The following is a 26,953-nucleotide window of genomic DNA, read 5'->3' as shown; positions in this document are numbered from 1 at the left end:
TTAATGAAGTGTGGTGACACACGGTATGTACGAGTGGATATTTTCTAGAAAGAGATTTTCACTCTGCAGCGGAGTGTGCGCTGATGTGAAACTTCCTGGCAGATTAAAACTGTGTGCCGGACCGAGACTCGAACTCGGGACCTATGCCTTTCGCGGGCAAGTGCTCTACCGACTGAGCTACCCAAACACGACTCACGATCCGTCTTCACAGCTTTAATTCCGCCAGTACCTCGTCTCCTACCTTCCAAACTTCACAGAAGCTCTCCTGCTTACCTTTCTTCCAGGAGTGCTAGTTCTGCAAGGTATGCAGGAAAGCTTCTGTGAAGTTTGGAAGGTAGGAGACGTGAGTCGTGCTTGGGTAATTCAGTTGAAAGTTCTCCTCCCCACCCCCCTCCATCCACGCAGAAGGTGGGGTGGCGGATCGATTGAGGTGTCGTTGGATGTCACCCTCCGTGACAAATAAATTAGAATTATGCCGCCACGGTAGCTCAGCGTGTTCGGTCAGAGGGCTGCTTGCTCTCTGTAATAATACAAAATCAAGGAATCAACGATCAACTTGAACGGATGTCTTGTGACGTCCGCCTAGACCATACGCAACGAACTATATCGAAAAAAAAAGAGGGTTGGTAGAGCACTTGCCCGCGAAAGGCAAAGGTCCCGAGTTCGGATCTCAGTCCGGCACACATTTTTAATCTGCCAGGAAGTTTCAGTAAATATTTTGTTATGTATGTTCTGCAGTTTAAAATAAGGTAAACTAAATAGTGTACAAGTAACTGAAATGACTGCTTCTGTGAACTACATCAAACTCATACCCTGCTTTCTGAATATCAGTTATTAAAATAATAAAATTAAATCAGAGCCTCCCTGACAGAAGAGTAGTAGGACTGGTTACCCCAGGAGCTCATTTCTGTGCCGTATATAGTGTAAAAATCAATTACTGTATCGAAGTTCAAGTTTTATCCTCATGTTTTATTAAAATGTTATTGTAAGGTATTTCAAGCTCTTTTTGAGAGAAATAAAAACCACCAGTCCTTGCCCATTTTGGATCAGTAATGTGAATCGGCTGTGTTGGGACAGTTGGCGGACAGCGGGCAGGGATCAGCGCCTGCTGCCGATGCGCTTGAAGGCCGACACGTCCTGCGCGTCTGCGCCCGGGTCGACACCGTCAGGGCCGTGCCCGGCGCGCTGCTGCTGTATCTGCAGCTGGTGCAGCCGCTCTCTGTGCAGCTCCTCAGCGTGCCGCATGCGCTGCTGGTGCAGCTCCTCTGCGTGGCGCAGCCGCTGTTCCGTCAGCGGGTCGACCGCGCCGCCGCTGACTCCTTCATGGGGGCAACCCTGTGCAACACAAGGCAGTGCTGACGACAAATTGCGTACAAAAAGACCAAGACTTTTACGAAAATTTTACTCATGTAGAAAATTCATCAGTTCAAAGAAATGTCTGTCTTAATGTGGTGTGCGTACTGTAATACCTTCGGTACACACACCATCAGATTATTTGACTCGTCGCTCTAACGAAGTAGGCGAGTGTCAGCAATATGTCTCGTGGTCTTATCGTGGCAGACGATAGAAATGCCACGTGCACGCTTAGAGTAGTAGATTGACGGTGACCAACTTTAAACAGAACTTTATTAATTTTCACACACATTTATTAAAATAATAAAAATCATAGATATTACGTAACTTGATTCAGGATGCTGTTTACAATTGACAATCTGAAGTTCCTTTGGTCTTGGTACATTTATCTTATTCTCACATCTCTGATACTTGACAAAGTGTCTATACATTTCTCTTCATGGCTATGTACAGGAATATGATAATCTTATTAGGCGCAGACTGAAACGTGACTACAGACTAATGCAGACTGACTAATCGGAGGTCTGTACACTCGTTATAATATCTCGAGCGTTCAGGTATCACTGCGCGAGTGTGATCTGCGAGGAGAAAAGGTTCTACGTTAGCAGCAATCTCATTGGCTGCGTTACATGTTAATACGCGGATCGGCGGAAGCAGAATTTGGTCCGTCTCTAAGACAGCGCCATCTCGTAGTGCGGAGACGGACGAGCGCTGCACCTGCGCTGTTGCGCTTAGCGGGGCGCGCTCTAGTGGGAACGTTGTGTACGCGCTGACTACGCGGAACTATGTACACAACACTTATCAGTGGCTTCATATACCACTCGAGAGGCAGTGGGATGTAAATCCCACATAAACTTATTCTGGCTATCAAGAAAAAACCGAAAAAAAGTTAATTTGCCAGCAGGTACAATTTGTGAGAAGTAATATTCGATGAGCATGTGGATCAACTAGCAAAACAGGCGCTGAACATGCTATCTGCAACTCATGGTCTCATCCAGAATGAGATTTTCACTCTGCGGGGGAGTTTGCGCTTATATGAAACTTCCTGGCAGATTAAAACTGTGTGCCGGACCGAGACTCGAACTCGGGACCTTTGCCTTTCGCGGGCATCTGAGCTTCTGTAAAGTTTGGAAGGTAGGAGACGAGATACTGGCAGAGGTAAAGCTGTGAGGACGGGGCGTGAGTCGTGCTTGGGTAGCTCAGATGGTAGAGTACTTGCCCGCGAAAGGCATAAGTCCCGAGTTCGAGTCTCGGTCCGGTACACAGTTTTAATCTGCCTCGTGGTCTCATGATTACCGTCGCTGCATCTAGATCGTGAAGTCGCGCGTTTGATTCCCGGTTGGGTCGACGATTTTCTTCACTCGAGGCTCAATGTTTGTGTTGTCACCGTTTCGTCTCATATTTATCACAATGAGGCACAATTTGTTGAAGTGGGATCATACAGAAAGACTTGCACCAGTCGGCCAAACAACCCTTAGACGGGATCTTCCAGCCCGTGCGATACGATCATTTCATTTCACCGAACATGCTACGAACACACGATTTCAGATTATCAAGACTGAAATTAATAATATCGTTAAAATCGAGCTTTGAAGGATAGGAAAGCAGGAGGAATCCATCTACAATTATGAGAGGCAAAACTTATGTAGTAGTACAGGCAGATATTCTCCTTAAACTTTGGTTTCTTTCGTTCAAAGAAAACAGAAGACAAATAACATCGCCAATAAGCATGAGAGTCAAACACATCTCATCAATATACAGGATGTTTATAAATGAATATCCGGGTTTTAAAGCTTTATAATAGTTATTACATTAAACTTACAGTTATAAATGATGTGTCAAATGAAAGAGAAACTCAGTTTTACCAAGAACCTTATAAATGTTTAATGTGACCACCATTTGTCACACGGTGGTTGAGCTTCACTGTACCCAATCGCTTGACAGACCGCAAGGGGCCCAATGACAGGGCTTGTTTGCATGGCCTCCACGTTCAACCGACCTAACACATGCGATTTTTTCCTTTGGGGCTTCATCAATGATCGAGTGTACGTGCCTCCGCTACCAGCAGACCTCCCTGAATTAAGAAACCGGATTGAAGCAGCTGTTGCTACAATCACTGAAGACACACAATCAACGTTTGGAAGGAACTCGGCTATAGACTTGATGTGTGCCGCGTGACAAAGGTGCTCACACTGAACATTTATAAGGTTCCTGGTAAAACTGTTTGAGTTGCTCTTTCATTTGACATATCATTTATAACTGTAAGTTTAATATAATAAATATAATGAAGCGTTAAAAACCCGATATTCATTTATAAACATCCTGCAATTTCTAGTTAGTCGTATCGAATTAAAATTATTGAGACCCTATCCTGTGCGTGCGATGGAACGTCACTTGGATATTTGAATCACGTGCTTCTCTCTTGCAGGCACTACGACAGTCATCGAAGAGAATTATTGACCCATTTGGTAAAATGTAACCAACAACTAGCTACTGCTGTCGACTATTTGTTATTGAATGTATATAAAATATTACCTAAGTTTTTATGTGAATGTATTTATTGAAACAAAATTGTCGTATAAGCGCGAAAAGAAAACTTGATTAGAAGTCGCTCGTGAGGAACGGTGTCAAAAGCTTTCCGGAAATCTAGCTCGTGATGCGTTTGGCTGCTGGGCTTCGACAAATGCGAAAAATCGGCCAGAAGTTCTTGTGAGGTGTAAGGTGCCACGGGCGCACCAAGATTCACCACAATTCTGCCCACCGCCACCGTCGCTCAGTATCGACACGGAAAGGCTTGGAGGGGTGGCATAAATGTAGTCATTGAATCCACCCTTTCCCTTGGGGCGATGACTCCCAGGCTTCGCGCAGTAGAGAAAGAAATTTGCACGCGATAAGAAGCAGCAAAGGGTGTTTATACGTTTTCAGCTGACCTATTCCGCGATCTCTTGTGGCTTGATCGTGGAGAGTTGCGATATTAACACATGCATGAATAAAACAGCAACGGGTCCCTCTAAGACCTTTCAGTTCATTAACATCCTCGGTGCCACTCAAGGACCTTTATAGAGCAAGCAAGCGCTCTACAGTGCATTCAGTGTGTTGCATACACAGAGGCTAGACAACAATATGGAAACACCAAAAACCAACATATTACCATGCGTAATATGGTGTAGGAGAGCAGTTGACATTTAAAATAGATTCCAGTCATGTCGGAATGGATAAACACGGGCCCTTAATGGTTTTCGAAGGAATCTTATTCCATTGTTGCTCCAAAATAATAGAAGTTAACGACGGCGAAAGTGGATAGCGATCAAGCACCCTTCTCTCAAAAGTAGAACCGAAAGCTCAATAGCGTTAAGATCTGGTGACTGTGGTAGTCAGGGCAGGTGCAACAGTTCATCCTCGCGCTCGCAAAGGCGGTCCCGGGCGATACCAGCTGTTTCAACAGGGGCCCTGTCCTCTTGTAGCACAGCGCCACCACTGGAAAGAAACGTAGTACCACGGGATGGACCTCATCAGCCAAAATGGTCACATAATTGTTGGCAGTAATGCGACCTTGTAGAGTGGCAAAGAAGCTCATGTAACGCCCTCGAAGTGGCTCCCCAAATCATCACTGAACCCCTGCCATGCTTCACTTTTGGACATAAACTTGGCCAGAAGTTGGAAACAGTGTGAAACAAGACTCAGCCTGCCAAATGACTTCCTTCCGTTGATCCATAGTCCAGGTTTTATGGCGTTGGCACTAAGTTTTCCTGTTATGGGCCTTTGCATCTCTGATGAGCGGTTTTGGCATTCCAACCAGCCCTGAAATTCCCTGCTTATGGAGTGCCTCTTGTGTTGTTTTATAGCTGACGGGTTCGCGTGTGTGACATTCAGTTGTGGAGAGACTTTTGTAGCTGTCGTTCTCTTATTTCTCGTCACAGTGCTCGTCAATGATCGTCTGTCACGATTAGTCAACACACACTTCACTCCGCGTTCTGAGTTAGCGGATAACGTTTTTCCGCTTTTCCTGTATGCGGTATAAGTGTTTGATGTGGTGCCTCTTGAAACTCGAAACACTGCGGCTCCCTTGGTTACGGACGCACCCACCACACGAGCATCAAGAATTTTCCAATGTTCGCATTCCCTCAGCTCCGAGCCAGAGCACTCACAACTACACAAAATACTGTTCTGAACACGACTGTCACTGGCAGAGGTGCCGTTCGTGGTGAGATACAACACTGCAACCTGCAGACTTAGTTGGCATTCATGTTTGAGCATTCATATCTCAAGAAGCTTCCATATTTTTGTCCAAACCTCATAGAGTGTGTAGAATATAGTGTAGTGTATAGCATAGTGTAGTGTAGTTGCTCAGCAGACAGGGTACATACCTGGGGGCAGTGCTGGGATGAGCCCAACGGAGGAGGTGCTGGCGCGTTTTTGTCCACCAGCTCTGTGTACAAAAGATGTACCTATTACGGCGTTGCAGACTCAGGCGCATTGCAAGTTATCCAAGCAATAAATACAAATAACTTACTCGTTCTATTATGTTACTACGTTTCACAACCTGTCCGCCACAAAACAATAAATGGTAAGGTTTAAATCCCAAATTTTATCTGTATGTTAATGCCTAAAAGAGTTTAATGTTTTCAGTAAAATCCTGGCACTATTGTATGACTTTCTTTAAAGTAAAAGGCCAAATAGTCGGGTTATAATTACTGTAAGCCTCATCGAACACACACTTCGCTGCAGAATGGAAGCTCTATTTAGAGAGAGTCGTTGCGATTTGGTAACCGGGCAAACCACATTGTGTTGAAACGTTATTGATAGTCTCAAGCGGGGAGCATTTTGCGGAAGCAAGTCAGTCAAAATCTCTGGTTATTGCAAACGGAGTCTTTTGAGTTATTCTTTTGAAGCTGATGGCGGCTTAGGAGAAACTGCAATCCATCTAAATCTACATGGATACTTTGCAAATCACATTTAAGTGCGTGGCAGAGGGTTCATCGAACCACCTTCACAATTCTCTATTATTCCAATCTCGTATAACGCGCGGAAAGAATGAACACCTATATCTTTCCGTACGAGCTCTGATTTCCCTTATTTTGTCGTGGTGATCGTTCCTCCCTATGTAGGTCGGTGTCAACAAAATATTTTCGCATTCGGAGGAGAAAGTTGGTGATTGGAATTTTGTGAGAAGATTCCGTCGCATCGAAACCGCCTTTCTTTTAATGATGTCCAGACCAAATCCTTTATCATTTCTGTGACACTCTCTCTCATACTTTCCGATAATACAAAACGTGCTGCCTTTCTTTGAACTTTTTCGATGCACTCCGTCAGTCCTATCTGGTAAGGATCCCACACCGCGCAGCAGTATTCTAAAAGAGGACGGACAAGAGTAGTGTAGGCAGTCTCCTCAGTAGGTCTGTTTACATTTTCTAAGTGTCCTGACAATAAAACGTAGTCAGTGCGTCGACTGATCAGACTTTTACATCAGGCTATGTAGGCTGAGGGCTTTCCAAAATTAGCCTGACATTTAGTAACAAGAAAATGTTTTTTAGCGTTATTTGAGGTGCGTCGACCTCATACAGTCCATTGACGTCCCAGGCAGAGTGCGGATAAGCAATTTGTTGGCACCGTACATTTTCTGTAGAGTGATTGCGAAATTGCTTCCTTTTATTTAGCCCTCTGCTATGCACGCCTCCGTAACTAAGATTGCTAACGCATGCCAATACTGTTGTATTCCACCCGAAGGTTCCCGGCTGCCATTGTCATGCTGCTTTAACACATCGTACGTAGTGTTAGTCAAATGTTAAAAACATATGACATACTGCCCATGTATCTGAGTCCCAGCAATGTGTAATTTGACGTACTGTCCTCAAAGATGTACGCTTGAATATTTGACGGATTTTGAGTTCCGAAATTTAAACCGCTAAGATACGAAATCTGACAGGGCACCATTAAATTGTGGCAAAACATTTTGAAAATTTAATCAAAAATCTTGTGTTGTAGTAACGACGTGCACTTTTCTGCCATATTCATACATACTGGTACAAAAATATAGGTCTAAGTTAAACCTAGCATTCTCTGACAAGTTTAACACATATATTTTTAAGAAAATTAAAGTAACTAATGTAAAAATGCACTTCATGCATATAAACATTTTTATTTATAATATACAAAAGTGAACACCTATTAAAAGTAATACATGATTTTGTAACCAATATCACTGGCTTGTATTGACAGCTCTGGCACTACACTGACACGTATAATCGGTAATTAGTAGGTCTTGTTATTTTTTACATGGCATAAATAACCTGCGTACGGGAGCTGCCACATTAGGGAAACTACCAGCACTTATCATACAAATCTCGCAATAATGCCATAAGGCTCCGAAACACTGAAGTTGCTGATAGAATAATGATTCTGCTGTAAAACGCAAAAGACTATCCTCTGGACGATATCCACCATAGGATGTGTTTCCTCAGATTGTTCAATTATGTGTGAGTTCCTAGGACCAAACTGCTGAGGTCATCGGTCCCTAGACTTACACACTACTTAAACTAACTTAAGCTAAAAACAGCACAAACACCCATGCCCGAGGGAGCACTCGAACCTCCGGCAGGAGAGGCCGCGCAGTCCGTTACCTGGCGCCTCAATCCGCGCGGCATATTGGTTAACTGGTAACTACACAGGTATGGGTTTGTGACAAACGTAACTACAATATGTGGGTGAAGCCCGAGATTCCCAGCCCCGCCATACTTACTTACACAATCAGTAAAGGTACGCTGACGTATCATAATATTAAATTTGCAATAAAAAACAGCGAGTGGCGGTAACAATGATGGAAAGTGGATTATCTGACACGTGTAATAACTGAGTGAAGCACATGTCTCACTCCCACGTGTTATTAAAAAAAAATAAAAAAGAATAAAAGTTCAACCAAGGAAGTTGCGTAGAAGCTGTGCTGACATAAGTTCGATACTTACTATATGGATTAACTGCTTCAGAGCGACAAACCATTCCCGCTGCAAACCTGCACTGTGGCAAAGAGTGCAGAGGTACTAAATTGCGTGTTGCGCCTAGGAGTTCTATTGACAAAGTGTCTTAACTACTGTGAACTGTATGCACACGCTACTTCCTATTGTATGACGTACAACGGCTCCGATACGACTGTTAACGAGAGGGGGGGGGGGGGGGGGAAGACCTGGTGATATGGAGTATTTCTTATATTTTGGAAGACGACTTATAAGCACCAACAAAAAAGTTACTGTTGCAACCCTGTTGAAAATCTGCGTAATAACGATTTTTAAATCATTTTCTCGAAAGAAAACCACCTGACTACACTATGCTTTTTATTTTCTTTGGGAGCTCGTTTTGCGAAAAGAACAACTGCTTAAACGCTTCCGCAAGTGGTCGCAGCGAGAAGTTTCGTGAATAATACTTAATTTTCAAGACACATGTTCGAAAACTTGTTAAACTCTTTCAAGATTTTGAATATTACCGCTACGTAAGGCCGCAGTACTGTGAGCGAACTGTAAGGAATCGGTCTGTGCTTAACGACTAGCCTGCCTTCTTATGAGACCATCAACGTTAGCTAATTAGATCCACAGGCAGAAGAGAACACAAGCCCCTTCCGAAGGGGAGCGGGAGGGGGGTATAGAGGTGAGGGGTGGGGGGCGAGTAGAATTCACACTACTCTTCGCTGTCGTGACGTCACTAATAGGTTTTCGAGTATCGAATTTTGAGAGCGCGTGTGGACGACTTCTGTGTGAGCATTTTGATTCCTCATTTCCTCTGTAATGTGTGTGCCACAGTGCGTCATTTCAAATCAACGGCGCAATAAAAATGTATCACAAACTCACAGTAACGATAATAGAATTGAAGAAATGTTATGATAACAAAAACATGACATATGGTTCGCGCCAGTAAGCTGTAGTATAGTGTATACTGTTAGACAGGAACCTAAGAAGGCAGTTTTAATTGCTGCGATTGAAACGATGAGCAGTAAAAATCATAATCTTCCTTGTCACGAATTTTTCGCATGTTGCGCAACCACACACACACTCCTGAAAAAGTTCTCGCTACAACTCTGGGGTTCTCCTGTCACTAACACGTCCAAGAACGTCAGCTCGGTGCTATAGCGATCGAGAATTCTAAAACTTCGTTTCTGGTCGCCCTCACAGCGCCGCTACGACACGATTACGTCAGTTCCTGTGAAAAGCAGTGCGAAACGTACTCGACCACCCGAAGGGCAGGTGGAAGTAGCAGTGGTACCAACCTGTGACGGTGAAGGTGCCGCCGTCCCTGCGGAACCCCAGACCGTCGCGCTTAACGTAGAGCCAGTAGTTGATGCGGTCGCCGGGTCGGAGCGCCGTCTTGTGGTCCTCGAAGACCCAGCGGCCGTCGCGCGGTCGCAACACGTCGGCGGAGAGCTGTCCAGCTTCCAGGTCGCGCATCTCCTTGTTGATGTTGGCGTGCACCGCGAACAGCTCCACGCCCGGCTCGTCTGCAAGAGAGAGGGCCCCGCGTCAGTCAGCACTAAGCTACACGGCCGACAGCATACACCGACGGTTAAACACTTTCGTCGACGATAATGGCTTCTTCTTGTGGCTTTCTCGTCTGATGAATTCTAATATGCCAAACAAACAAACTGCATCGCGCACAATTTATTTTTACAATTAGTACTGAATATTTAAAAACAATGCGCTTCTAGTGATTTAAAAGATGTACAAGGGCGTTTGAAAAGTCCGTGCAAAAATAAAAACTACTACATGTTTGGAGTAAACCTTTTTTATTTTTCGACATAGTCTCCTTTTAAACTTATACGCTTCGTCCAACGCTGTTCTAATGTGTTGATCCCTTCGGAATAATAGGAACTGTCTGCAAAATAGCTATTAGTTGCTGCAATCACCTCCTCGTTTGAGTAAAATCTTTGCCCCGCCAGCCATTTCTTCAAATTGGGGAACAAATAGTAGTCCGAGGGAGCCAATTCTGGAGAACAGGGGGGATGTGAAACGAGTTGGAATCCTATTTCCATTCATTTTGCGACCACAACTGCTGAGGTGTGTGGTGGTGCACTGTCATGATGGAAAAGGACTTTTCTGCGGTCCAATCGCCGGCGTTTTTCTTGCAGCTCGGTTTTCAAGCGGTCCAATAACGATGAATAATATGCACTTGTAATATTTTCAGCCCTTTTCCAGATAGTCGATGAGGATTATCCCTTGTGAATCCCAAAAGACAGTCGTCATAACCTTTCCGGCCGAAGGACTGGTCTTCGCCTTTTTTGGTGCAGATTCTCCCCTCGTAACCCAATGTTTAGGTTGTTGTTTGGTCCCAGGAGTATAGTAATGTATCCATGTTTCATCCACAGTGACGAAACGATGCTTAAAGTCCTGCGGATTCTTCCTGAACAGCTGCAAACCATCCTTGCAACACTTCAAACGATTCCGTTTCTGGTCAAGTGTGAGCAATCGCGGAACTCATCTTGCGGATAGCATTCTCATGTCCAAATGTTTATGCAAAATATTATGTACCCGTTCATTCGAGATGCCCACAGCACTAGCAATCTCACGTAGCTTAACTCTTCTGTCATCCATCACCATATCATGGATTTGATCAATGATCTCTGCAGTCGTAACCTCCACAGGGCGTCCAGAACGTTCAGCATCACTTGTGCCCATATGGCCACTCCGAAAATTTTGAAACCACTTATAAACTGTTCTAATCGAAGATGCAGACTCACCGTAATGTTTATCAAGCTTCTCTTTGGTCTCCTGATACGGTTTGCCTTCCATAAAGTATTGTTTAATCACCACACGAAATTCTTCTTCGTCCATTTTTTGACAATCACTCGACTTCCTTGATTCACAAGAATACCAAACACAAAGAAATAGACCAGTAGGGCTGAAACCTGGTGTGCGTTCTTTCCAAAGATGCTACTAACTCGTACTTTACTGTGAAATATTAGCTTGGTGCATACGTTCGTAGTGTTTTAGTTTTGCATGTTGGTATTCCGGCTGCTATGTTTACTTATCGATTGTCATTTTTTTTATTTGTGGTTCACTGTTGCTGTCTAATATTACATTCCGTCATTTCGTCACGTCATTTTATTATTTGTAGTTCACTGTTGCTGTTTGAGTTTACACATTGTCATTTTGTCATTTGGAGATAGTGAATGGAGCTGTGGACGCTGGAAAATGGAGTGCCAAATGGAGAAATCGTAACATTCCCGACATATTCTTCTGTTTGAGTTCAATAGCGGGGTGACGGCAGGATAGGCGGCCATGTATGGGGACAATGTCAGTGTACAGAGCACAGCAAGAAAATGGTTTTCTGGTTTTGAGGAAAATCGTTTTGACATTAGTAACTCTCCACGTTCAGGAAGCCCTTCCAGATTTGATGAAGATCGTTAAAACGCATTAATCCACGGCAGTTTATCCGAGAACTGGCGAATATGATAAACTGTGATCATTCCACCATCGTCTGACATGTGTATGCAATGGGAAAGGTTCAAAAATCGGGTGTGTGGGTACCGCGTGCTCTAAGTCAAACTCACAAAAATTAGCGGGTGGACATATGTCTGTCTCTGCTTGCACGTTATCAACGGGCTCGTGAACAACACCAACCATTCCTATCCTCTATCGTTACTGGTGGTGAACACTCTACTAGGAACTTCCTTGTCGGATGAAAACGTTCTCTGAACCTAGCTCGACGAGTTCTTCGCCTGAAAACCATGTGACTTCTGCAGTCGCAGAGTCGAAAAGTTACCCCAGCATTGACAGACAAACAGTGAAGGTGAGATTTTTTTTTTTTTCTGGGCATCAGTCTTCTGACTGGTTTGATGCGGCCCGCCACGAATTCCTCTCCTGTGCCAACCTCTTCATCTCAAAGTAGCACTTGCAACCTACGCCTCAATTATTTGCTGGATGTAGTCCAATCTCTGTCTTCCTCTACAGTTTTTTCCCTTTACAGCTCCCTCTAGTACCATGAAAATCATTCCCTCATGTCTTAGCAGATGTCCTATCCCTTCTCCTTGTCAGTGTTTTCCACATATTCCTTTCCTCTCCGATTCTGCGGAGAACCTCCTCATTCCTTACCTTATCAGTCCACCTAATTTTCAACATTCGTCTGTAGCACCATATCGCTAATGCTTCGATTCTCTTCTGTTCCGGTTTCCCCACAGTCCGTGTTTCATTACCATACAATGCTTTACTCAAGACTTACACTCTCAGAAATTTCTTCCTCAAATTAAGACCGATATTTGATATTAGTAGACCTCTCTTGGCCAGGAACGCCCTTTTTGCCATTGCTAGCCTGCTTGTGATGTCCTCCTTGCTCCGCCCGTCATTGGTTATTTTACTGCCTTGGTAGCAGAATTCCTTAACTTCATCTACTTCGTGACCATCAATCCTGATGTTCAGTTCCTCGCTGTTCTCATTTCTACTACTTCTCATTTCCTTCGTCTTTCTTCGATTTACTCTCAACCCATACTCTGTACTCATTAGACTGTTCATTCCGTTCAGATCATGTAATTCTTCTTGACTTTCACTCAGGATAGCAATGTCATCAGCAAATCGTTTCATTGATATCCTTTCACTTTGAATTTTAATTCCACTCCTGAACCCTTCTTTTATTTCCATCATTGCTTCCTCGATATACGGACTGAACAGCGGGGGCGAAAGGCTACATCCTTGTCTTACACCCTTTTTAATACGAGCACTTAGTCATCCACTCTTATTATTCCCTCTTGGCTGTTGTACATATTGTATATGACCCGTCTCTCCCTATAGCTTACCCCTACTTTTCTCAGAATTTCGAACATCTTGCACCATTTTACATTGTCGAACGCTTTTTCCAGGTCGACAAATCCTATGAACATGTCTTGATTTTTCTTTAGTCTTGCTTGCATTATTAACCGCAACATCAGAATTGCCTCTCTCGTGCCTTTACCTTTCCTATTATTGATAACTAAAGTTATGTTGTGAGTGTCTGTTCTGTTTATTAAACTTATGGTAAAACGCTACGAACTTATGCACCAACCCAAGTTAATAACGTGGTACCAAACATCAACTTGCAACTGTTTGAAAATGGCGAAGTAATTACAACCAGAGAAAGAAACTGAACTGTACACTCAAACCAAGAGGACCATGAAATGCCGACCTGCTGTTATCCTCTGCCAAGTGGCATAATTCGGCTGTGGCACAGAGGAGCATAGAGTTAGCAAACCGCTCTCCTAGTCGCCGTCGGCTTTCCAGACCTGAGAACAGCTTCTTCTCTTTCAAGTAGCTACTCACCTGGCATCACAGTGCTGAATTCACCCCGTTACAGTCCTCCTACCACGGACACCTCTTCAACAGTACCGAGACTGAACCTAGGTCCTCCACACGGCCGTCAGATGTACTTACCACTCGGTTACAGAGGTGGACAAGTTGTCAGAAAAATTCCAAGACAGGTTTTTTATTTCTGACTTTGCAATACTAAAAAGGAACAAATGCTATTTTTATGTTAACTAGTAAGTGGGCGTCCTTGAAATGGCCTTCGCCGCATTTCTGCACAAACTCACCAGGTGGCAGGGCTGTTTGGGTACTTGGCGCATTAGTTGCGGCGACACAGTAGAGTCTGATTGCAAGCAAAGAGTGAACATTGAGTTCTGCGTTAACCTCGGGAAAACCCTTAGTGAAACATGGAAAATGATTAAGCAAGCATACGCAGGCGAGGAACTTTCAAGAATTCGTGTTTTCTAGTGGCGCAAAAGGTTTCGTGAAGGCAGAGATTCAGTGCAGGACGATCCTAGAGCTGATCATTCGTCTACAGCACATACTGATCCAAACGTGGAGTGTGTAAGGCAGCTATTGGAAGAAGACCGTCATGTAACTGGGCGTGCGATATCAGAAGAACTCAATTTGAATCGTGATGTGTGTCATAAGATTTTACGTGAAGATTTAGGGAAGCGGAAACTTCATGCAAAACTCGTCCCTCCCGCAGTAATAGACGAACAGAATGAGGAAAATGACTCTGAGCACTATGGGACTTAACTTCTGAGGTCACCAGTCCCCTAGAACTTACAACTACTTAAACCTAACTAACCTAAGGACATCACACACATCCATGCCCGAGGCAGGATTCGAACCTGCGACCGTAGTGGTCGCGCGGTTCCAGACTGTAGCGCCTAGAACCGCTCGGCCGCCCCGAATGAGAAAATGTGAAGAATTTCTGTTGAACAACTCTGTGTATCCAGACGTGATCCCTCATTTCTGCCAAAGATTATTGCTGGGAATGAAAGTTGGAGTCAGTAGTATGACCCTCACCAGAGTTGAAAAAAGTCAGACAACAACTTTCGAGAACAAAGAATGTTGACCGCATTCTTTGAAAGTAAAGGCTTAGTTCACCATGAGTATTTTCCTCCAGGTCAAACAGCGAACCAAAATCTTTACACCGAAGTACTGAAACGTTTGCGACAAGCAACGCGACGTCGCCGCCCTGATTTGTGGCATTCTCAGGACTACTTCTTACTGCTCGACGATGCAAGACCCCATCCTGCTTTATCTGTTACCGAATATCTGGCTAGACATTCTGTTGTTGCCATCCCACATCCGCCATTTTACCCGACCTCTCGCCTTGCGAATTTTTCCTGTATCCGCGAGTGAAAAGGCTACTGAAAGGAAAGCTTCATAAAGATATCGGAGAATCCAATGGGCTGAGACAAGGTAGTTTCCCAGCATCGCAGTTGAAAATTTCCCTCCTTGCTTCCATGACCTCCAGAAACGTTGGCAACTGTGTGTAAATAGTCAAGGAAACTACTTCGATAGGAGCTAGTATCATTACTTGGTAGGTGCAATTTCCTGTTGTTTTTTTAATTTTTTTTAATTTGTCATTCAACTTTTATGACAATCGGAGTAAAACAGAATCGGAAAATGATTTACAAAACCGAGTCCGAGAACTGCATTTAATAAGAGAAGCATAAAATTTTCAATTATTGGGGCTGATTCTTATTAACGTTTAAAAACCTCCGAACCGATATAAATAACGCTGAGACACGTCGTTTAATACAAGGCACATGGGGTTGGAAATGTGGGGAAATATCCCAAAAGTGGATGATAAATGTTGAAAACGTGACACCACCAAATGACATACCCCGCCAAACGTGCGGCTGTTGAGCCTATCGTCTGTCGCACCTGATCTTTCCAATGCCAATGAAGTATTCATGTCGGTGTGGCGCTCGGCTCAGGTGCGCTATTTTAGAGCGTGGAGCTCAGGTTCGAGTCTTACGTCTAGCAGGCAATATTTTCTTCATTGCCTTAGACAATTCTATATTTACATTGACATATCTTATTTTATTTGCCGGTCTCGCGGTCTCCTCCGGGTTATTGCAAAGTACAGTACAACAAAAACCAACCACACTGAGTCACAAATAAATGAGCGTAAGCTTCCGCATTGCGTCGTTACCAGTAAATGACCAATGTTTTCTTTACTTTCAAAGAAATGCAATGTAAGAAAAGCTTTTACTTGGTTATAGTGAGGACAATAATTTTGTAACGTCTACGTTTACAACGGATCACATTGCACCTTTTACAGAAGGTGTTCGAAATTTGCACCGTTTGATCGAATGCAAGTACTGCATCGCTCAGTCATACCTTCACTTCCATGCCCAACCGCTGCACGTGCGGCGAGGTACCTCATCTGGTGACGTCACATGTTCAACATTTCTCATCCATTTTTGGGTTTTTTCCGATATTTGTGACCATTTGTGTCTTATATTAAATTACATGTCTCAGCGTCATCTACATCGCTTCGGTGTTTTTAAACGTTAATAAGAATCGCCCTGTGTGGATACATAAAACTACAGGGAAGCAGATGACAGGAGAAAATACTTAATAGGAAGAACATAGCGAAGATGTGAGTTTTTTTAAAATTCCTTGACTTTAGACACTTCCCATGACATTGACTCCAAAATTAAATCGTTCTCTAGTTTAAGCTGTAGGACACGTTCTGAGGCATCAAGGGATCACCAGTTTAGTATTGGAGGGAAGCGTGGAGGGTAAAAATCGTAGAGAGAGACCAAGAGATAAGTACACAAAGCAGATTCAGAAGGTGCAGTAGTTACTTGGAAATGAAGAAGCTTGCACAGGATAGAGTAGTACGAAGAGCTGCACCAAACCAGTCTCTGGACTGAAGACCACAATAACAACTACAGTTTAAGCGGCACAATTGCAATATTGACTCAACGATAACACTGTACAAAAACGGCAATCTCTGCAATCTTTTACAGAGCAATGTGTTGGATCCTCAAAGAATCAAAGTATTCACTCTGCAAAGTTGTGTGCACTGCTTTGAAAGTTCTCATTGTGAAAACAATCCCCTACATTGTTGCTAAGACATATCTCCATAGCATCCTTTCTTCCAGGAGTGTTAGTCCAGCAAGGTATGTAGGGGAGCTTATGTGAAGTTTCTGAAGTAGAAGTAAAGTTTTCAGGGCAGTTCCCGGTTCGCATCCCTGCCCGGAAATCAGTTTCAATCTGTCAAGAAGTCTCGTTCCTGGAGACTGATAGGTTCTTATAGAGATCTTTACCATTCTCGTCCACCCTCTTAGCTGAGTGGTCTCCATGGTGGTTTGCCGTGTGTAGGTACCGGTTTCAGTTCCCGATATTGCCAGATATTTTTCCTTGATGGAAGGACTGGAACGGGGTTCACTGAGCCTCACGATGCCAACTGAAGAGCTACTTCAATGAGAAAATGCGGCTCCAAGGTCTGCAAATCCCATAACGGCTTAGAGAGCGGTATGCTGAGCCCACACTTCTCCATACCGCATCCAGATGACGCATTGGCTGATGTTGATAAGGGAGTCGGTCTGTCCTAATTGGTCCTTCTGAGGCCAGAACGGCGGAGCTTTACCATTCTCGCTATCCGGGCAGTGAAGTCAAGTCCATCTGTTCTTTGAGACACGTAACGTTCCACCTTCACGCCCCAGGATTGTCGCTCTAGCTTGCCCGGAGTTTATGTTAACAGAAGACTTATGGTCCTGAAGAGCTTTCAGCTCAGAAACCCCGGCATCATCAGTCATGTACCAACCCATTACCAGCTGGGCTCCTGAGAGGAATAAGATAGTCAGAACAGGCAATATTAATCTTCTGCTATTTTTCATCAGCCAGGGTATACATACATAATAATAGAAATAATAATCATCAGCCGCCCCGTGGTTCCGAGTATACGTTAAACTGTAGGCCACACAAACGCGTTTCAAAATCATCCAAGTATTTTTCCTCCCTTTCTTGACTGTCCATGACCCACAGCCATATACTACTATTGTCGAGACGAAACACTTGGTGACTCTGTTTCTTAGTCTGTTGGAATTATCTTTGCCGGCAACAAACCTTTCAACTTTTTGAAAGCTGTTTTACGCATAGATATTCTACGTCTTACTTTCTCAACACAGCTGCCATTTTCTGTTATGGTAACAGGCGAACAAAACAATAAATATCTTTCAGATTACTGAGGGAAAAAAGATAAAGAACCATTCAAATATAGTAATTTGTTCTGGTTATACGATGGCTTGCATTACGTGAGAATTAAGCAATACACGGATGATTACGTAAGTTGTTTCTTTCCCTAATGTGATGATACAGGTGGGAAATTAGTGTTTCAATTTGCACAGTCTTTTGCAGAAGTCACTTGCTGACAGGCATGCCACTTGGCCGCAAGGAAAACGTGACGCGACTGCTACGGTCGCATGTTCGAATCCTGCCTCGGGCATGGATGTGTGTGATGTCCTTAGGTTAGTTAGGTTTAAGTAGTTCTAAGTTCTAGGGGACTGATGACCTCAGAAGTTAAGTCCCATAGTGCTCAGAGCCATTTGAACCATTTTTTTGAAATCGTGACTTACAACACCTGAACTTGAGTCTCGCAAACAAGTGAAGAGCCTCTGACGCCTATTCCGTGGAGGCCGAGTAGGAAGTTGCCGTGACAGTGGCACCTCTCTGTGGTGTCCACCCCATGCCCAATCCATAAACCACAAAATTGCTTTGTTCTTTTTGGGAGGCGGAGCGCTCGCTCCCTCTGCCGCCATCTATAAGCATAAATCAGCGATATGAGACACTAGACTCGTATCTGGGAGGATGACGAATGAAATTCCCGTCCAGCCATCTTTCCTGTGGTTTACCTAGATCTCTTAAGGCGAATACTGGGACGAAAGAGGACGATGGGTTGCCTTCTATAATTTCCACAGTCCGAGTTAACGACCCCGTCGACAGGACGCTAAAGTCTAATCATCCATCCATATTTTATACGTACTCGCCTTAAGTTTAGGTATGTATGGCTTGTATTGAAACCGGGGTAACTCCGTGCCTGTTGTGCATTCCTCTCTATTCAGGGACGTCCGTATACCCATTTTGTCGGAGACTGGTACGATGCTATCCAGGGAAATTTCATCAATGATCGGTAGCGTTGTGCCTCAGTTGTAAGATAAACGTTGTTGTCCTCTCCAACTGCTCTGGTGTTACGTTGTGATAACAAACTGTTTTGTTTCCACGGCAGCGTTGTGAAGATATTCTACACCGCATGGTATTTCCCAACTTCCATATCGCACCAGATCCGAGCTATCAGAAAAGCAGTGGACCCTTTCGTAAGCACAAGCTTCCGGCACGGTTTCACACAGAGAGGAAGCGGCGAAACCGCAGGGAGCCCAGCCTGCGGGTTGTGGGTGCCTCTTAGCGGCGTTACCTAACGCCGACCCTGCAGCCAGCCCGGGGCAGAAGACGCAGGCTAGGCGAGATGGACGCGTCTCCCGCCAGCCGCGGGGAATTCCGCCCATCGCGCCAAAGGTCAGGGCCGCAGCTGGCGCCCACTCTGTGTACCTGTGCGTCCCCCTGGCACTCTTCATTTTCTCTCCCACTTCAGCATCTTTCTCAAAGTATCCATCAAGATAATGACCGGTAGCATCGGGAGTCGGCTTTGAGAAATGACTTACTCTTAAAATACAACGCGTCCCTCTTCTGTTACGACAGGTAGTTCATCGCTATCTATTCTCCACAAACCAACGTACGGTGTGTAGCGGAGAACACTTTCGTAAACCTATCAGTCCATTTGACAGTTGTGAGCTGGGAATAATTACAGACGGTAAGCCACCGTATGGCTTGTAACTACTCAAATTTTCTCATCATTTCGTTTTGTGAGATGTATATAGGAAGAAATGGAATGTTGCTCAACTATCCTTTGAAAGTACCCTCTCAGAATTTCAACAGTAAACTTCTTTGTGATGATTAAATCAAATGTGCTTTTCGTTCCCAAAGATCCATATTGAGGAGATCCACCAGGCAGTAGAATATGTCAGAGAATACACAGTACATTTTTCCAAAGAAGAAACATATTCTAATGTACCTTGCACAGATGGCTCTAAGCACTATGGGACTTAACATCTAAGGTCGTCAGTCCCCTAGACTTAGAACTACTTAAACCTAACTAACCTAAGGACATCACACACAGCCATGACCGAGGCAGGATTCGAACCTGCGACCTTAGCAGCCGCGTGGTTCCCGACTGAAGCGCCTAGAACCGCTCGACCACAGCGGCCGTCTCTTCCACAGATCCTAAGTGTAATTATCCTCCTGTATGTGCAATGTTAAGAAATTTTCAACATGTTTTCATTTATGCTACGGTCGCAGGTTCGAATCCTGCCTCAGGCATGGATGTGTGTGATGTCCTTCGGTTAGTTAGGTTTAAGTAGTTCTAAGTTCTAGGGGACTGATGACCTCAGCAGTTAAGTCCCATAGTGCTCAGAGCCATTTCAACCATTTTTTTTCATTTAAAAAGTCTTAATGACACTGTACTTGATTGCACAACATGTAACACACATTCTGCAATGACGTCTTACGATGTGAAGATGATTTCTAGCACGATCTAAACTGGTCATATTTTCTAAACTCGAGATATAGACAAATAAATGTTATATTTCATTTCGAAGTAATAATAAACTTATCACAAAATATATTCATATGAAAAATCTTAGGCTGTTACAACTATGCGTCACCGAATAGAAGAATCACTCTACAACGCTTAGTTGGTTAGTTTGCTTCATGTTTCATGGATCATTTGCACGATAAATCGTAATGACATGGAAAGAGTCGTTTTGTATTCACATCACAAATTAATTTGTCCACATGGCTACGTGCTGATCGTTTATAAGTTTTTATCCTTTTTATATTACCATTATTAAATATGCAGATCTGAGTTAGTGATTCCTACCCAGCACCTTTTACACATTACGATGATCACATTACGGCACTGAATTTGTACCGAATTCAGATTGTACGCACTACTCGCATTAACTGAAAATATTCGTAACATGTACACATCAAACGCTTTTGCTAAGAAATACATCAACAGAGTAGAAGGCGTTGACCAAAACAAAAGCCTTTAGACTTCTCTTAAACTGAACTTTGTAAGTAGTTAAAGCTTTTATGGATTTGCCAAATCATTAAAAATTTGTGTTCGTCGATAATGGACGCCTTTCAGGAACAAAGTATGTGACTTTTAATCTTTGTCAAATTTATTCTTATTTCTAATATTGGTTTAGAAAAAGAGATATATTTTAATGACAATTTCATTAAGGAATAAATACATTGGGAAGCAGTAGTTACTATAGAGTGTATAATAATTATATATAATAATTATGTGTTGTTTATGTTTGTTCGAATCAGAAAGACTTATTATAGGTTAAGTGAACATTTTAGAGACTTAAGCCACAATATTCGGAAGCGGCAGCAGTCGAACAAGGAAAATCGCGACGTGTGTGACATTGGTCACGTTTCTGCTCAACGTGAGAAGGCCGATGATTAGCGGAGTTTGCGCAGCAGCAGTACTTCGACAGAGCGACGACCGAGCAGACGGGCAACGCTTCGAAGGAAAACAAAGACCAGCGCTGTTCGCACATCAGTGGTCAATGCTCCAGGAACTGTCAGAATGCTGAACTCACGTACGTGACGTATCTGGCGATGCGGAGGAGACGACAGGGCAATGCCCGACCACACCAGCATAGAGGTAAAACAATGGAAAGCCGACACATGAGTCACGTTTGCGCCCAACGTGAGAAGCATAGATCAACGACAGAAGAGTCAGTCGCCGCCCTAGACACTTTGCGATATTGGCAAAAACACCGAATAAATACCTCCGACAAACTGGTGTAAGGTGGTCCTTTGAGGAGGTCCTTCAAGGGGTGCTAGAAGACACGAAGAAACGTCGTCCGGATGGACAGACCGATGGTTAGTCAGCGGACGTCATACTTCGCTACGACGACTTAGCCGCTACGCTGCTCGACAGAAGCAGAAGTCAGATACCGCGCCAATAGGACAACGCAAAAGATGCCATCCCAGATGTTACCAGAAAGAAGTTCGAGTGGTACTTACCCAGGTGGCTGATGACGACGAAGGGGCTGCGGCCTCACCATATGGGTGACCCCAGAGGTTGATGAACTTCGCCAGAAGACGCCCAACCTGAGGGCCGCTGGTTCGATTCCGGGACGGATCACTCCTCGTCACGCCGTAGCCGCTTGTTAATAACGCAACGAGCAAAGACCACGCCGCTGCCGCAGTGAGTCACGGGCACAGTACTGAATGGAAGAATAAGCCAACAGCGCGCCGCTGCAACACGAGCCATCGCTGCATCAGCTGTCACCGGAGTCTGCACGCTGCGACTCCGCCGGTCTGCCGCCGCGAGGAATTGAGCGCGTTAAAACACAATGTATTAATCTGTTTGTTTAAAGAGTCTTATGTTTCAGTACATGACTGTTAGTGAAACCACCATGTGTCACTCACACCTCCCCTACTGAGACGAGGAACGAGTCCACTGCACCGCCCACAAAGTGTCGCTTCCTTCCCACCATTCCTGACAAAATAATGACCTTTGCTCCCCTCTGTCACTGACGCTCAATATCTAGTATCCCTGAACCCCGACCGCTACCTTAGTATTTTTTTTTTTTACCACTATGGGACCCAACATCCATGGTCATCAGTCCCCTAGAACCTAGAACTACTTAAACCTAACTAACCTAAGGACATCACACAACACCCAGCCATCACGAGGCAGAGAAAATCCCTGACCCCGCCGGGAATCGAACCCGGGAACCCGGGCGTGGGAAGCGAGAACGCTACCTTAGTATCCCTCGTTCCACAAACAGGCCTCTGTAGGACGTCCTTGTTTTCACACCGCAAATAATCCTTTTTACATGCCACGTTCCTGGACTCGGAAAACGTTGGCTTGGCTTCATGAATTACCCCCCCGCCCCCCAAAAAAATCCTGTATGACATCATGGAATGAAATTAACCAAAGCATGCTACCTTTTTAATTTTTTTATCACCTTGTCTGACAACATTCGCACTGCAAATAGTGATCTGTTTACGGGTTTCAGAAGTTCTGTGGTATGCTCCTCTCATTTGAATTTATTATCAAGCTGTAATCCCAAGAATCTAACACTGTCATCTTTTTGTATCTGCTCGCGTCATATGTTAGCCATATATAAGTACTGACGGGAAACTTGTTACGAGTCAGCACTGCATATAGTGTTTTTTTTTTTCAAAGTTTAGTGACAAAGAAATGGCTGCGAGCCATTTATTAATGTCCATGACAGTTGCATTAATCGATCTTTCTAAGGCTACACTCGATTTGATATTTTTTTGCAAATGTTTGTCTCATCTGTAAACAAAACAAACTTGGCATCTGGCTATGTTACTGATGAAAGGACATTCACGTACACTATAAAAAGTAAAAGTCCTTAGATGAAACCTCGTGAGACGCCACATGTTGTTAATTATCAGTTGGATGGTGCCTATTAGCTTAACTAACATCTCTTTCGTACTGACACAGGTGTTTCCTGTCGGAGATATGGTAGCCTTCTCAATAACGGAACCCGACAGGCAGGAGATTAAGAAGCCGAGTGTATGTTTCCTTTTCTAATGCACAACGCCTCTTTTGTGGCGTCTGTTAGTGACGATTGTTCAGCATCTCCGTAATGCTTCTGCCTCGACTAAACGATCTCGTGACCAACCGCGCTGCTTTTCACTAGACCTTCTCCATATATTCCATTAATCCGACGTGGTAAGGGTCCCATACAGACGAGCAATACTCAACAGTCGGTCGAACAAGAGTTTTATAAGACTTTTTTCCGTGGATGAATCACAGTTCCTTAAGACTCTTCTACTGAGTCTCAGCTTGGCACCTACTTTTCTTGCTGCTAGCTTTGTGTGGTCGTTTCACTCGCTCCAGAAGCTTACTCGTAGCTATTTTATGGTAGTTGCTGATTCCAGTGTTTTATCACGAAAGTGTAACGGAACAATAGTGGAGCTCTTCGCCTATTTATGCACAATGCGTCACATTTATTTACGTTGAGAACCAGCTGCCTGTCCCTGCATCAATCGTCTTTTCGCTGCTGTCTTCTGGAGTTGCAACTTCCCGACGTTATCTGCCAGATCACTTACGGAGGTGTTTTGATAAGTCTGGTAAATTTCCATAGAAGAATGGAACTTTATTGTTGCACTTTCATGGTTGGGTAAGCTTGATTATTCCAAGGACTTTCAACAATGTACACTGCACAGTTCATTATTGGCAGCCGTCGGAATTGCCAGTGTGTCGACTGTGATTGAAAATGGAGTTTTGTGCAGTTATTAAACATTTTCAATCGAAGGGTTGGATTACTAGACAAATCAAAAAATAACTGGATGCAGTTCATGCGGACTCTACACCATCTTTGAAGGTGATTTACATTTGGATTAATGAATATAAATGCGGTTGGTCAGGTGCCGAAGACGATCACGCTCCAGCCGACGACCACAAAGGAAACCATTGACAAAATCCATAGTATGGTAATGCAAGACCGCCGAATAAAATTTCGTGAGTGCTGAGACTGTAGACATTTCAACTGAGCGAGTGCATAATATCTTGCATGGAGAATTGTCCATGAAGTAGCTGCGTGCGAGGTGGATGCCGTGATTGCTCACAGTCGACCAAAAGCGCATCCAGCACATTTCAAATCAATGTCTGACGATCTTTAATCGTTGTCCGCAAGACTTTTTGCTCCGATTTGTGACTGTTGATGAAACTTGAATCAATCATTACACACCAGAGACAAAACCATGTTCAGAACAATGGACAAAATGCGGTGAAAGAGCACCAAAGAAGGCGAAGATCATTTCCTCAGTTGATAAGGGGATGGTCACTGTTTTTTGGGATTCCTATGGAATAATTCTCATAGATACTTGGAAAAAGCAGAACTGTAACTGGATCCTACTTGCGTTGGCTGAAACGAGTCCAAAATTGGCACGCAAAAAATTGTTCCTTCACTAGGATAATGCACAATCCCACACAGTAGGGATAACAATGGCGAAAGAGCATGAACTGGGCTTTGAACTAATTGCTTATCTACCCTATTCATTAAACTTAGCCCCCAGTGACTTCTTTCTCTTGCCCAAATTGAAAATTTGGCTTGCTGGGAAGAAATTATCATCAAATGAGGAAGTGATAGCTGCAGTCAACGAGTATTTTACAGAGTTTTGCAGAACCTATTTTTTCGACGGAACGAAAAAGCTGGACGATCGCTGTACCAAGCTTATATCCCTCAGAGGCGACAATATTGAGAAGTAAGGTGAGTTGCTTATGAAACGAACATTTTTTCTTACTATTCTTTGCCAGACTTATCAAACCAACTTCATATATATACAGGGTGTTTATAAATTACGAGGGTTGGAACTTTAATTGTGGCAACTATTTATTTACAGCTCATACAAAATAGATACGTGATTCAAATTTTTACTGATCTTCAAAGTAGTCACCAGCATTGTGTATAACCCGTTGCCAGTGATGTCGAAGTCATAGGATACTTCTAGCAGTGCCAGTTGTGTTGACAGTTTGAGCGGCGAGGTCTATTGCCCGACGAATTTGTAGCAGTTCTGAAGCGAATTCTATGAAGTGTTTCCTTCAGTTTAGAAATCGAGTTGAACTTACGAGGCCTTAAGTCAGGGGAGTGCAGTAGGTAGTATAGCACTTAGCAGCCCCATCAGCCAAACAAATCAGTAAAAGCTTGCACTGTACGTGCTTGAGCATTGTCCTGCAAAATGATGGTCAGGTCTTGCAGAAAGTGTCATCATTTCTGTCTCTAAGCTGGTTGTAGGCTGTATTCCAAAAATGAACAGCATAGAGGCTGAAGCGATGACACTTTCTGCACGACCGGACCATCATTTTGCAGGACAACGCTGGTTTGTTTGACTGATGGGGCTGCTAAGTGCTATACCACCTATGCACTCCCCTGACTTAAGCCCTCGTGAGTTCAACTCGACTACTAAACTAAAGGAAACACTTCACGGCATTCGCTTCAGAACTGCTACAAATTCGTCGAGCAATAGACCGCGCCGCTCGAACTGTCAACACAACTGGCACTGCTAAGAGTGTCCTATAACTTCCACATCGCTGGCAACGGGTTATACACAATGCTGGTAACTACTTTGAAGGTTAGTAAAACTTTGAGACACGTATCTATTTTGTACGAGTTGTAAATAAATAGTTGCCACTACTAAAGTTCCAACCCTCGTAGTTATACAATAGTAACCTTTAATTGTGGAAAAGGTAAATAATAGTCAGAAATGTTTGACACAACATTGAATGCAGTATATCTTTAAGTTTTATTTACAAATGTTCAATGCAGCTACTTTTTGTAATACCAAAATACTGTTGTCAGCTGCCGAATTCTATGGAGCAGGTCTTGATTTATGGTGGCAGCTGCTTGTACTAGCGCGGTTTGGAAAGTTCTCGGAAAGGCATAGAAAAAAAGTACTTACATCACTGAAACTTTTTTTATTTTTCAACGTAGTCTCCTTGTAGATTAATGCACTTGCTCCAACGATGTTCCAGTGCCTTGATCCCATCTCCCATATCAGATGAATAAGGCGGGTGTGGCAACAATTCATACCTTAGTTCGTGTAATTTTTCCGTGGCGACGGCACATGTGTGCGGGTGCGCATTGTCTTGATGGAAGATGACTTTCTTGTTTGCTAAATTTGGCCTTTTTCACGTGTCTTTTGTTGCAATTTGTTCAGGAGGTTAGCATAGCATTCACCAGTAACTGTTTGCCCAGTGGGGAGATAATCTGCCGGCCGGTGTGGCCGAGCGGTTCTAGGCGCTTCAGTCTGGAACCGCGCGACCGCTACGGTGGCAGGTTCGAATCCTGCCTCGTGCATGGATGTGTGTGATGTTCTTAGGTTAGTTAGGTTTAAGTAGATCTAAGTTCTAGGGGACTGATGACCTCAGATGTTAAGTCCCATAGTGCTCAGAGCCATGTGAACCATTATGAAAAGATAATCTACAAACAGAATCCCCTTCGCATCTCAGAACACTGATGCCATGACCTTCCCCACAGAAGGAATTATCTTTGCTTTCTTTGGTGGCGGAGAATCAGCATGTTTCCACTGCTTTGACTGTTGTTTGTCTCTGGGGTATAGTAGTGCATCCAAGTTTCATTTGTGGTTACAAACTGGCGCAAAAAGTCTTGTTCGTTTCTCCTAAAACGGGCCAAACATTGTTCCGATTCTCCATTCTCATGCGCTTTTGATGCACTATCAAGAGTCGCGCCATCCATCTTGCACATAGT

The 26,953-nt window shown here is 43.9% G+C and overlaps 1 protein-coding gene across 1 annotated transcript in view; it reads right to left on the bottom strand.

Moving 5' to 3' along the window:
• Window positions 1-948: 948 nt before the first annotated feature.
• LOC126253468 (beta-1,3-glucan-binding protein 2-like) overlaps window positions 949-26,953 on the bottom strand; it is a 38,047-nt gene continuing 12,042 nt past the window's right edge. Inside the window, exons 2-4 of the mRNA XM_049954825.1 lie at window positions 9,608-9,835; window positions 5,721-5,782; window positions 949-1,335 (exon numbers count right to left, since the gene is read on the bottom strand). Of these exons, the coding sequence (XP_049810782.1) occupies window positions 1,099-1,335; window positions 5,721-5,782; window positions 9,608-9,835 (527 nt within the window). The 3' untranslated portion in view covers window positions 949-1,098. The remainder of the gene's footprint in view (window positions 1,336-5,720; window positions 5,783-9,607; window positions 9,836-26,953) is intronic.

This window comes from Schistocerca nitens, chromosome 4, assembly GCF_023898315.1.
Source record: "Schistocerca nitens isolate TAMUIC-IGC-003100 chromosome 4, iqSchNite1.1, whole genome shotgun sequence".
NCBI classification, from domain to species: Eukaryota; Metazoa; Arthropoda; class Insecta; order Orthoptera; family Acrididae; genus Schistocerca; species Schistocerca nitens.
This window is presented reverse-complemented; position numbering and strand designations above follow the sequence as displayed.